The 13,364-nt window shown below is 40.2% G+C and overlaps 1 protein-coding gene across 9 annotated transcripts in view; it reads right to left on the bottom strand.

Annotated features, from left to right (window-relative positions):
* APP (amyloid beta precursor protein) overlaps positions 1-13,364 on the bottom strand; it is a 211,443-nt gene that overhangs the window by 17,005 nt on the left and 181,074 nt on the right. For all 9 annotated transcript variants that reach the window (XM_075593939.1, XM_075593943.1, XM_075593936.1 and 6 more), the window contains 2 exons: positions 11,175-11,274; positions 279-500 (listed from right to left, as the gene is read on the bottom strand). In XM_075593939.1, coding sequence (XP_075450054.1) covers positions 279-500; positions 11,175-11,274 — 322 coding nt within the window. The remainder of the gene's footprint in view (positions 1-278; positions 501-11,174; positions 11,275-13,364) is intronic.

Here is a 13,364-nt window from a genome sequence, read left to right as displayed (position 1 = left end):
AGGTAGGTAATGTTCACCTCCATTGACAATTAAGAAAAAAAATATTTAATCCGTTGGGTCACATAAATCATGTGATGCTCCAGACACTGAGCGTTGAGAGAGTCTTTTGTCCATTCACATGTCAGCTTGGATGGAATGATAGATTATAAATGAACATGCAGAACAAATAAAGCAGAGCGTACAAAGCAATTTAAGACCATGCAGGGACATCAACATGCATAATGATTCAAAAGCCACAGTTTCCTATCCCTTCTTTTATCGCCATATTTAAAGTTTACCTTCATTCTCTGTGTTTGCTGGGACGGAGTCCACACCAAAAGGGTGCCATGGTTGAAGATCGTCTACGTTAAACTCCCCGTCCACTGGTAGAAGTTCCACTGTTGTCTTGGTCTCGGTCAGAGATGGCATAAGGGCATCATTTCCATAGCTGATTCTAGGTTCACTGACCATATTGGCCAAGACATCATCTGAGTAGTTTTGTTCCTTTTGAAATAGTTCATCTAGCAGTAAAAAAAAATTCCTTGGTAAAAGTGAACACTTCGAACCAGTAAAACCACCATGCATCTTGCATCAAGTAACCACATTAAGCATTGACAAAAGATTTAAGAGTAAAAAAGTCAACTGGTATTAACCCTGCAACATATATATTGCATATATTTCCAGTATTTAAGGTGTTAGAAACATATACTGTACAACACATATGCAAAGATGTTATTTCATTTCCCAAATAGACTTGTGTACTTACAACATGTGTGTGTTATGGCATTTCCCCTCTAATACCCATTCTTTAAAATTATTTCAGAATTGGTGTATTGTTTACACAAACAGGGATAAATGCAAAAAAACATAAAAGTAACGAGAAAGGTATCCTTGCAAGAAGATCTTATAATCCAAGAGGTCTGAAAAAAACAGAGCTCTTGTTCACTTTGATCACCCTACAGTATCTCAAGGGCTGCCATTAATCAAGACTGATTCAGAATCAATTTATGAATTCCTTTATTTACTTGAATGTGGCGCGAGAGGGACTGCATACTGCTGAGGTTTTTGTCAGTGCTTAGTAAATTAATAATCATAGATCAAATGCTGTGTGTCATTCTCTGTGCAACCGAGGTCTAAAAACTATGAAGGAAAGGCTTAGAAATGGCTTTAGAGTTGGATGATACACTGTTCATTAAATCCACTATTAGCCATGGGCATATAACGTAATACATCAGATTACCTACTTCCCAAATAGATAGTTTACATTGGCTTGATGTAATACGGTATATTGATTAATGAACTTAAGCGTATCGTAAGGAATGTAGGTGATGTCAAAGATTATCACGTAAAATCTATACAGCAGATGTAAAAATAAATAAAAAAAATGCTAAAACTGGGCAGCTGAGGTCAAAAAGATGATTGATGAGTAATTGGTTAAACAAAAAAGAGACCAATGTAATGCTGATAATACCGGTGGAAGCAATATTTCAGATAGAGCACCCCCTCTAGAATAATTCATATTCCCACCTCTGCAATCCCACAAATATTCATATCTGTGTATGGGTATGGCTGAGAATAACAGCCCACGATAGAGAGGAGATACACAGACACTGAGGTTAAGCTAGGAAGCTTGTCAATTCATTTTAATGATCTTTTTTGATTGAACGGAAACACTTTACTCCAAAAAATATTCTAAAGTTAGTGGTAGGGGGTAAGCCAGTACAAATAAAAAGCTTATTTGAAAAGGATTTCAGTAATGGCTTTAGCAAGAAAGTCGGGAGTGGAAATGTGCCCTGGTAAGTGAATTTTCCTTTGGCAGGATTCCCCACAGAGATTTAGCAGCCAGGGAAGCTTCTAATGAGCTGTGCTCCTGCAATGAAGAGGGAGATGAGCCTGGAAAAACAGCAGGAGCGCTAATCAAAGCTGGAATGTACACAACCAAATGATACATGATGTAGGGTGGGGAAAAAAGCATTATAGCCAGAGAATGTGCATGATTTTGCAGTTAGATCTCGAATAACAGGTAAATAAACTTAATGCATGGATGCTGAAGAGGCAGTTTTCTTGTTATGGAGCAGAGGACAATTAGTTAATGAACACAGTAGTGCAGATCAAATCTGTCCTTCAGCAGAGGAACATATTGTTAAGAAAAGGCAGAGGCCCCAGCATGGTGTCATCGCCCTCATAAGGGCTGAAGAGACAGCACACCCGGGGGATCAGGACAGCCTACGGATCTGGCCCGAAGAACAGCCTGCATGGCCTCTCTGCATATAGCCAGGTGTTGGGGTACCAGGCAAAGGACAACAAAAGGCAAAAGGGAGGCCCTGCCCTACAATCCAAGTATTAAACCATGAGGGGACTTTCCTTCCCAATTTTAATTTTATTTTGTTAGAGTCATTATCTCTAGTTACTCGAATAACCAAGGAATATTGCCCAAGGTAACATAGTTCTTAAAATGGCATATTTTCATATAATTATTAATAAAGAATTATCTTAAAACATTGATTAACTTAATTTGTGGACATCTACAAGATGCTTAATAATTACAAATACACAGACTTAGTGTACATAGTAAAATGATGGTTCAGATTATGAGCGAATATGAAGAGTAGCTGACCTTTTTACGGGAAAACAAATGGATGTGGCTCAGGGTTCATAATTTAGGGGTCAGGATGGAAAAAAACATGAATATGTGAAGTACAGCACAAGAAAAACTAAGACTAGAAAAAATCTAGGGATGGTTCTGAAAGGGGGGAATATATTGTGAGGAAGGCAAGCAAAAGTATGATCATACTGATGAATGCTGAAGAGATAAGAAAATAACCAATTGTGTAACAAGTGAAGAGATTGTGGTGGGCCATACAATATCTTCTGATTCTGAAAGACACCTGTTACAGGCCTTCCCTGTCTAAGTAGCTTTACAGGAAAACCTGTGTGGAGAGCTTCAGCCCAGAACTGAGCAGGTTAATTCAGAGCAGACTGTGCTGATTTATCTGCTCAGCCGGCTCGTTACTCATTTAAATAGCCTGCAGTATTCACTGTAGCAAGATCTCTAGTTCAGGGAGACACTCTGGACTGCTGGTGAGATCATACAGGGACCATTTCTCTCTGACCCAGGTAGATACTGGACCACTGTACAGAGAAGCCTGTACTGGGATTCTTTTCCCCGCTCCTAGCCAGACTGGAGGAAGCTGGGGCCCGAAGGTAACTGACCTCCACCATGAACGGTTTATCTGACTCTTGTGGTAAGGGACCTAGCACCCCAACCCATAGATAGGATGTGGTGTAGTCAGTGCTCCCTATGGGAATTGGCCCTGGTTGGTTTGTTTTTCCTTTAACCCTGTTTTGCTGAAACATAAGCTGTGTTTTTTTTGTTTACAGTTTACAGATTACCAGTACACCCCGCAGAATACGCAACCCTGTGGACGGATTTATATCCATTCACGAGTTGTATCGGACAGCGTTTTTCATGAATCCACGCGGATTAAAAAAACGACCAAATCCCTTTGTGGATTTTACACTGCAAAACAAATTTTTGGGGGAAAATGCGAGAAAATCTGCATTTGAGCTATTTTATGGGACATGACTTAATGAAATAATATGGTCATACGATTTGGACAATTACATTTCTTAGATAACGTGCAATTAAATACATTTTTGAGTTCCAACAACAACAAAAAAAGACATTCTTTAAAATTCTAAATGGGATTGAACTTTCAAAGATGACATAATACAATTGCAAAAACAATTCTAAACAAAGGAAATAAAATGCTTTTACAGCTGTTTCTCTATTTCCCCATGTCGTATACTATATGCACAAAATGATAGAGAAACAACTGGGGAGTGAGATTTCTGCACAAGTAATTCCGTCTCCATTTTTGTTATTTTATAAAATTAAGGGACCACAATGTAATCAGTTTATAGATGGGAACAAATGGAAGGAAATGCAGAGAGCAATTTTTAGATGGGTAATTTGCACATGAAAAGGAAATTGTCCTCTTTCCGTTTTCCTAAACAATGCTTTCATGTTAGAGCTGAATATATTTTTTTAATGACATCCTCATATTTTAGGAGTAATACAGTACAATATATCAGCAGTATTTATCAGCTTGACTCTTAACATAACATTTTTAATTCAAATTATTATTTTTGTAACACAAACCACTATTCTGCAATGTTCTGCTGAACAACTCACCGACTATGGGGTCTATTTTCTATATCAGCCAAAGTGGCCCTTTGGAAGTTAATGAGGAATTTCGTCCACAAACGTCAAAATCGGCTGATATAGAATAATAAGTCAAATGGCCTTTAAAAGTACACACTTCCACTTTTCGTATTCTTGCCAATTGTAAAGAGATTTTACATATGGATCCAGTATAGTAACGTTATATCAGTCCTTCAATTTTATGTATTTCTAGAATTCACAGTTCTAAACTCAAGCATGGGCCGCAGAAAATATACTTTTAACCCCAGCATGACAATGATTATTCTTCGTGATTATAGCCTTCTGCGTAGGGTTTAGATGTAATAAAGTAGACATAGTGCAGGGGAAATAAAGGAAGGAATCTAGTGGGGATGGCATTTTCTATTGCCATTTAGAGACACATTTGAGTCCCACTTTATTAAAGCCATAGTTCATGTTAGTGTGGGAGGGAGTGAAAGGGCATGGGGCAGACAAGGAGCAGTCGCTGCTCTAATTGTTTAATGCTCCAGTAATACATTTACTGCCTCTGAACAAGTTTTAAACACTTAAGTGGTGTTGCACTATTTTTCAGAGAATTCTATGGGTGATGACTGAGTATACAACTCAAGACCTGCAGTTATCCTTGATTACTAAAACAAATCAAGGGAGATTAATCTAATGTGGTGATAGGAAAAAAATTTAGTCATAGACCAGCAAAGATAAATAGCTCCATTCTGCCCTCTCCGTGTAGAAAATGCAATATGAAGTGGATATGAAATTCTGGTGAACACGCAAAATATAAAACTCCTACAGTATCTACTGTTGAAGTAAAACGTATCTTTTATTACATAAAGTACATTTTTTTTTAAATCACCACCCTCGCCCCAAAATAAAAAGGACAATGCCACAAAATTAAAACAAATCTACAAACTCCCCAAATCATAGCAAAACCCATACAAATTGTACAAAAGCCCCTTTATACAACATGTTATGCACAGAAAATAGGGTAGAAAGGGATTTAAGTTTGTATCAAGATTCCTCAGAAGCCATCTTGCATTGCGAAACGTGCGTTGGGATAGCTGACATACACATGGTTGATGACACAGGCTGTGGAGGACCTACCACTAGTCTCCTTGTGTTACTAGTAAGTAGTTATTATTGTACAGCTGAAACATAAGGGCAGATCGGTGAAGTTCCATACTGTTTTACTAGTAATGACCACTGAGTTCTTCTATACTACGCTACCGGTGGTGGCCCTTAAGATCTTCTAATGCACATTAATCCAAGTACCACCTGCCTGTCTCTTTTGATCTGGCATACCTGCCTCCAATACGGAACCCTGCAACGAATGAACAGGCGAGTGGAAGAAGCAGTGATCATGAAAGGGATGTTATCTGGCCTGGAGATACCTTTTATTAATGCGTTGAGATCTGATACTCTTGCTTACGATTTCTAGTTTCTTGACCGCAAAGGAATCCCTTCTACTCTGACACAGAAGTGGTGGATCTTGCAGGAGTAACTCTATATACAGTAGACACACCGAGATGCAAAGTATTGCCTTTTCAAGATCGGGCACTGTGATATATTCAACTTGCAGAGGTCTAAGGTAGATATTACAAACAGTGGGTAGTTACTTTGTATCCCAGCCATCATACTACACAGCTTAACACTAGTGGAGTTGGTGAGATTTATAGTTTTCATGTTTGTACACCGACTATTCTCCACCCACAGTCTATTCGTGTCGTCTATTCGAATCATGGCAGATACGGAAGCTGGGCCCGACTTCTGAGAAGGCCCAACTTCCGGGGCACAGACCGGGGTGAGAAGAGGCTGATACCCAGAGAATCTTGTTCCATTACACCCAAAGGTAAAATTGTGAGATGACGGGTAAAATTGTGATGGAAGGGGGTAAAATTGTGAGTAAGAGTGTGTAAACCTGTGAGTAAGAGGGGAGGGGGTAAATGTGAGGATCGGGGATTTAATTGCAAGTGAGGGGGAGGAGGAATTGTGAGGGGGAGGATTGTAAAGGGGTGGGGGAGTTAAGAAAGGGAGTTTGTGAGTTAGAGGAGGGGAGAGATTGAGAGAAGAGGGCGAAGAGAGGGGAGTGAGCAACAGAGAGGGGAACAAGGAGTGTGGGGACAGAAATATGTGGGGGGTGAGAGAAATAAAGGAGGGGCAGAGAGAAATAAAGGTTGGTGAGAGCGAAGAGGCAAAATAAAAAAAGGGCTAGGGGTGTAAGAGAGGGGGGTTGGCAGAGCCACTAACACAGGGGGCCCAAGTAGAAACTCTAGTTCTGTGCCTCGCGAAAGCTGTGGGTGGCCCTGCCCATTCCACACGTATGTCGGTCGCTTTCAAAGATGGATGAGTTAAGCTATCTGGCCTCAAAATGCCTCTGTAAAGCGCTACGTAAAACTAGCAGCGCTATACAAGAACAAATTATTATGATCTATAGTAGTATACAACCTAAGTACTTTTTAGCTTGGGAAAGACATGTGGGACATGCAATTTCATTCCGCTGCACTTTTACTGCCCCCATACGGCAGCAATGGGGAGGACAGAGGCCCCTCAGAAAAAAATTTGCCCATTTATTGGCCCACGTGAGGAAAAAGTTGTCCACCCCTGGTTTAGATATACAGAGCCTAACCTTCTCCTAGGTTTATATGATGGTGACTATTTTCTTAAGAATTTTTTTTTTATTATACTCAAGCTCACAGGTACAGCAGCTTTGTGAATTATTAAGCCCGGTTCCGCTGTCTTAGATTATGGCAATTAGGACTATACAAAAATAAATATAAAAAGCTAACCATTGTATTACATATTAATGATTTTTCTGCATCTGAAGGGAATCCAAACAGCTTTTGCATGATGTAGGTCAGTGGGAGGACACATTTAAAAGAAATTGCCTGCAGAATTGGAGTTCATTTAGGTACCAAGTATAGCCTGTTAAGGTCTTATCCTGATGCCTGAACATCACTGTACAGAAGTTCCCTAATTAATCCCCAAGCCCCTTGACACACAGTTTATACATCTGGCAAATGTGGCTCTTGATATTTTATGATCTTTTACAATTTTCCACATAGATATAAGTGAAATATAGTGTAGGAGCACGGTTTCCCCTTGGGGGCCGAATGACTTAATATGAAAATCTTAACATAACCACACTAGAATTTTATAACTTCTAAAAACCAATTAAAGAATTACATTATTACATTAAAGGGAATTAAAGGGTTAAACGTGACTCTAGGAATGTATCAGTATAACCGAAATACAGATTACGTTTTCTTTTCCTGTAGTCTTCCGAGGCAGCACATACCCTATGGGAAGTCCTCTATGGCGGAGCATGAGGATGGTTACATGCTTTCATTATACCAGCGATTGCGTCTTTCGAGTTTCTGGATTTCTACCTCCTGAGCTAGTGTGCGCAAGGATATGTTCTTTGTTCTTGCAAAGGCACCCTGGAGTTGGCGTATACGTATCATGGCCCAGGGAACTGCTTCTACATCTGCGGACATTGCTCCCAACAGCCTTATGATTACTCTAGCTTTGCAAACCTGACGCACCAAACTTGCCATCGGACGGCTTCTGCTGTCTGGTAGAAATAATGTTGCTTGGCTGGTATGCAGTAGGACCCCTACAAATGCAATCTTCTGAGAAGAATAGAGAATACTTTTCTCCTGACCTATGAACCAGCTACGTTACTACAAATAAACAAAGAGAAGAAACATTCTGATGAACCATGTTGTAATCCGTTGCTCTTATCAGCCAATTGTCCAAATATGGCATGCCCAACACTACAATTTATCTCGATTTTGCCACTACAATTACTTTTGTAAAAGTTCTTTGTGATGTGGCCAGACCAAAAGGTAGTGCTCGATATTGAAAACGGTGTTAACCCACTGCGAATCTTAGGAACTATGGATGGCTTAGGAGCATAAAAACATGCAGATATGCATCTTTTGCTGTAGATCGACTGCTGTTAAAAAATAAAATATCATAGGTTTACCTGTTTTATCACCCTTATGAGAAATGTCATCTTGAAATAGCATACTTGGATGAATGTGAAATGCTGCACTGGTCTAAGGGAACATTTGGCTTTCGGCACTAAGAAGATGTGGGAGTCAATGCCTCTTCCTCTTTGCCCCGATGAAACTTTCCCTACTACGTAGTGTTGAATCAATTTGGCAATATTAGAAGTCTTTCCAGAATTTCTATGGTACAATGCCTTTTGACGATATATACTACCCAATCGCCTTGGTTAGAATGGGTCCACTCTTTGTTAAAGAAAGCAACCCTACCTCTTACTGGAATTAATTCCCTCGAGTGGACTCTGTAACCTTCAGGCTAAAAAATCTTGAGTCCTGGTTTACGGAGAAACCTGTGTCTTTTTCCCCTGCTTGGATGTATGATTTGTAAATGCTCCAATTGGGTTTCCCCTCTGCCTAGATCTATAGGCCCTGACATCTCCAAAATAAAGCCTCTGTGCTGGAGTTAAAGCTCTTCTGAATCTCCTTTTCTGTGCTCTAATGGGAAATCTATTATCCTGTCTAGTAAAGACAAGATTGCACTCTCTTCTCTAATAAAGGACAATGCGCAAAGCCAATTTATTGATGAAGCTTCAAGCCAGTATCTCAACCAGAAGGCTCTTCTTGTAGTCACTGAGATAGTAATTGATCTTGTGGTTATTCTGATTAGATCAATGGATGGGTTCCAAAAGAAATCCAATGGCCATCTTAATAGCAAGAACCTGCTCGCTTTGAGATTCCTGCTAGAAGATCTTGCTCCATTGTAGTTAGCCAGACTCCAAGCACCTTAGTATATTTGCAGAAGCTACTGTGTATTTACATGCAGAGTCTGAGGTGACTAACATCCTTTTCAATGTTAAATAATATAGTACTGTACATGGGAACCCTGTGGTGGGACCAACATCTTTCTATTAATTACCTCTAGCATGGCTACCCTCTGATGGGAACGAAGTTTAAGGGTGAGATACCATGGGGACTATACTGATTGGTCACCCTCTGGCAGGGACAAAATCATAGTATTACCCCTGCAGGCTACATGGCCTAAACAGAACCAAAAGCCACCTCCCTGGTATCTCTAAAATCTGTCAACACTTGGTCCTAATCCAAACACAGGCAATAGGCAAAATATAAATCTATATTGCTAGATAATGAGCTACAGGTTGCCCCAAAGTCTAAAGACTCAGAGCAGGAAACATAGGCATACATAGATAATGCCATTAGGAGCAGAAACTATCTCCACTCCCCTATCTCCCAATTTGCTCTGGTTAGCATATGTATAAAAAGGCTGCAGATACCTCCATGCAGTCTTCTATATCCCAGTATGCTGTCTGACTTCCACAGGGCTCTGCATCACATAGGGGTTCTGATGTTCCATTACATTATTATTCCGCCTGTTCCCTGGGGGCTCTGACCTCTCGACATTTGAATGAAGCAAACTGTAAATCCTGGAGGTGCTCCCCGAAGTGACGTCACCTCCCAGACTGCTGCACAGATCTGCCTCGGCCACCCTGAACCTGGACACCACAAACTATGCAGCCCTGCAGGAACTGCTGCGGACTCCTTACTTCTCCTACCTATTGAAATAATGACTTAGGGCAGGTGGTTGTGGAGTCCTGATATGTCCTTCCAGCAAAACAGCCAGTCCCTACCATGTGGGGAAAGTGACATCTTCGTATGAGTGTTGCCATGGGAAGATGGCCAAAGAAATTAGTGATTATCGATTTATGGCCTAATGCAAGTTTAAAATGACAACGTGGGTTTGATAGAAGCCATTTGATAACAGAGGCCAAACGATAAAGACCAAAATATGTATTTGCAACACTATGACATGTTTAAAACAAGGTAGTGGGAGAGGAAGATGTACGACAATTGCACACATAATTACACTCTGCATTGCTTTTGATGAAGCACTGACAAGTGTATTCGGTGAGTCTAAAGATGGAAGAGTTCTACCTTCCCTTATCCAGACTAAGGCCTCGGCCAGGGTGGCGCGGAATGGGCGGGCGCGCTGAAACACATTGAGGCAATGTGTGTGGCCAGCATGAGCAAGCGCCGGCCACAAATCGCCCGCAGGGAGCGTGGCGTGACGTCATCGCGCATTAGCGCCAGCTTCCTGCCTGGCCGCAGCCTTAGAGCAGAGAGGTAACCATATTTATAAATATCTGCTATGCCATAAGAAACATTCTAGCCCTGGAAGGTATCTTACAGTATAGCATTGGTTTTAATAGGTCCCTTTATCCCTACTCAAAGGGGGTTACAACAGCAGCACCGAAATTATGTAGTGGTTGTGTTTATTTAGTGAAATATGTTTCAGCACTTCTATTGCGAGTGTCATCTATATATCAGAACACGTCAAGTCACAACTAATAAGCCTACATGAATAGAGATGTACAAATATGAAGTCTAATGCATCATTTTAAAATAAAAATGTCCAGTAACACCTCATTAGTTTTTCTTTCCTTCACTTCTGAATAAAGTACATGACTTAATGCAGACCCTTCCAATATTTTGGCACGCGAAAATAGGCACACTTCTGTTCCACCATTCATACAGGATGACAACCTCCTAAGGAGTCTCCTGAACATGTGCAGTTTATGATTTGCCACAACGTTTTATTAATAAAACGGTATTTCTTTTATATCTGTTTATACACATACTCCTTATAGGAGCTTTCACACACAGGAAAATACAGTAGGTACAACTTATATTTATTAGGTATAAGATCCAAAAAATAGGCACAGTGCCTGCAAAAGAGATACTGTATAGCTGGAATGTAGGATAATGATTTAATTTGTGCTTTTGAATAGAAAGCGTACGTGATCAGTAGATCCCCTTGCAAAATGCTATAAAGTTGCATCCACTATACCAGAAACAAGATATTTAGGGAGCACCTCTTTTCTTCCGATTTGCAGATATGTATGCAAGATTGCCAAAAATACTGTTACTCTACAGGACAGAGGTTGTATAGTAAAAATATGCAGTTTACTTACCAACTTCATCCTGGATTTCTTCTGCAACAGCTGGCACTTTGTAAAGGAGAGAAAAGCTCTGGTTCATGCGCTCATTAATCACTCGAAGGTGTGTCATAACCTGGGGAAATTACAAACACAACAGGGGAAATATGTATGCTATGGTAAATTCATTTCTGAGTGCTGCTTTGAAGAGGGCCTTTGCATCCTCTGAGGGGCTTATAACCTAGGTCCTATAGCTTTTCCAATACAGTACAAGGTTATTTCTAGAGCAGCAATACCACCTGATAGGAGGATAACGATTGAAAAGTTACATTAATCATACTTCAGTTGGGGGCCATAAACCACAGAACCTTCCTGCCTTCCTTTCTTTTTATAATAGGGATCCCTTTGATTGAGAGGAAATGTGGGGATTTAGGGAAATCAAAATGAACATAAGTAGTATCAGTGCTTACAGGTGCAGTTCTGAACAAAGCAGCCCCCCTGTTTAGTACTTTAACGTTACACTCCTTCTGCGGATCTATATAAACTGCCGGCAGTGATATTTTAAGCAGTTACATCTGGAAGACTCTTGTAACTCATTTTAATGTTTAAAGTTATTCTGTAAACCTGTTAAGTTGAAACCCACGCCTGATATTTGTCCTATAGCTTGTGTGAGATGTGTATTGTGTGAGGACTGCACAAAGTGCCAGCCTTTATGCTCCCATGTATCCTCTTTGGCCAGGGTGGATCTAATTACGATTTAAGAACATGATTGACATACATCCTCAGTTCAGCTACAGTACCACCAATGAAAACATTGTCTAAATTTCCCAAAAAATAAACCAAAAGTAGCCAAATGTCTTCTTTCCTGATGATTCAATTTGCCTACAAATGTCTATAAATTACGTAACGGTGCTTGGAATTCTTTTAGCGAAGCGGGACTGACCTTTAAAGCTGCAGCCCAAGCAATATCCTACGTGTGTTTTTTTTTTTTAAATAAATCAGTTCTGTACTATGAAAAAATACTTGTAGCATTTTTTGAATTACATTTTAATGTGTTATAATGTAACAAACATGTTTTGTTTCTATAGCAACCATTTACAAAGTCACATCCCCTTCTTCTTCTGAAACCTGGCTCTAGCACACTCTTGTTTGAGCCCTGCCCTCTCTCTAGCAGTGCACCAATTGTATCTAGTGACTGCCTGGTTACACGATCTTCCCCACAGAACTGTGCATCTTTGGTCCTCTTCTGCTGCACTGACAGCCATTTAGTGAACCCCCGAGCCAAATCTTCGCTGATCGATCACAGGAGAACGGATCGATCGGCAACTTAGCTAATTACGTATCATTATGTGGATTGTATTGAAGCCACATATTACAGGGGAAAAGGCAGCTTAGACTGCTGCTTTAAATGGCACTTTGTTAATGGAACTTTCTGCTGACAAAGTTCAACTTGAGTGTCTGAAAGCAGCTAATGTAAAATAAACCCTCCTATTGTTATAAGAAAGGAAACAGTCACACTAACTCACAGAGATAGCAGGAGCTCTTTGCTTGGGCAGTGGGGGTCTGGTGAACAGCAGAAATCACAATTCGTGCAACATTAGGTACAGTAGTTTGAACTTGGCCAGAAAATTCAGCAGCACAGCTGGTTGGCGGATCTAAATGACACCGCATTGCAACCCCTGCAATTTTACTGCCTTACTATATACAAACACGCTGCACTGGGCCTGAGGATAACTCGTTTCCTTTACATGCTCTTCATCTATTTTTTATGCAGAACAGATTACTAAAAATTGGTTTGAAACAGAACTGGAAGAGAACCCAAGACTGCTTATACACGGGTGTAATAGCATAAACTGCCGCAACAACCATAAAAACCTGTTCTGTTCAACGTGCAATTCTACATAGGACCAAAACAAACTAATGGTAGTTATTTATTTTTACATGCTAACGAGCAAATGTATTGAAAATACTGTGTTAAAGCTGTTTGGTGGATATTTGCAAAAAGTGGTAACAGAGATGTTGGTGTTTCAGTGCCTTTTTCTCCTGCGTTTTATTGCTTTAACGCATGTTAATTATCCACCTTCTCTCTTCCCCCACACATACATCTGACTATGGATGTCTCCAATGTCTACCCCTAAATAAAAAAATTTGTATTATATCCGGGTGTGCCGTACCCCTATTTTTCCCTGCATGCTGTGCTCCACATCCCTCCATTGAGGAGTCTAC

Source organism: Ascaphus truei, chromosome 3, assembly GCF_040206685.1.
Source record: "Ascaphus truei isolate aAscTru1 chromosome 3, aAscTru1.hap1, whole genome shotgun sequence".
Lineage (NCBI taxonomy): Eukaryota > Metazoa > Chordata > Amphibia > Anura > Ascaphidae > Ascaphus > Ascaphus truei.
The sequence above is the reverse complement of the archived record's forward strand: the minus strand, read 5'-3'. Positions and strand labels throughout refer to the sequence as shown.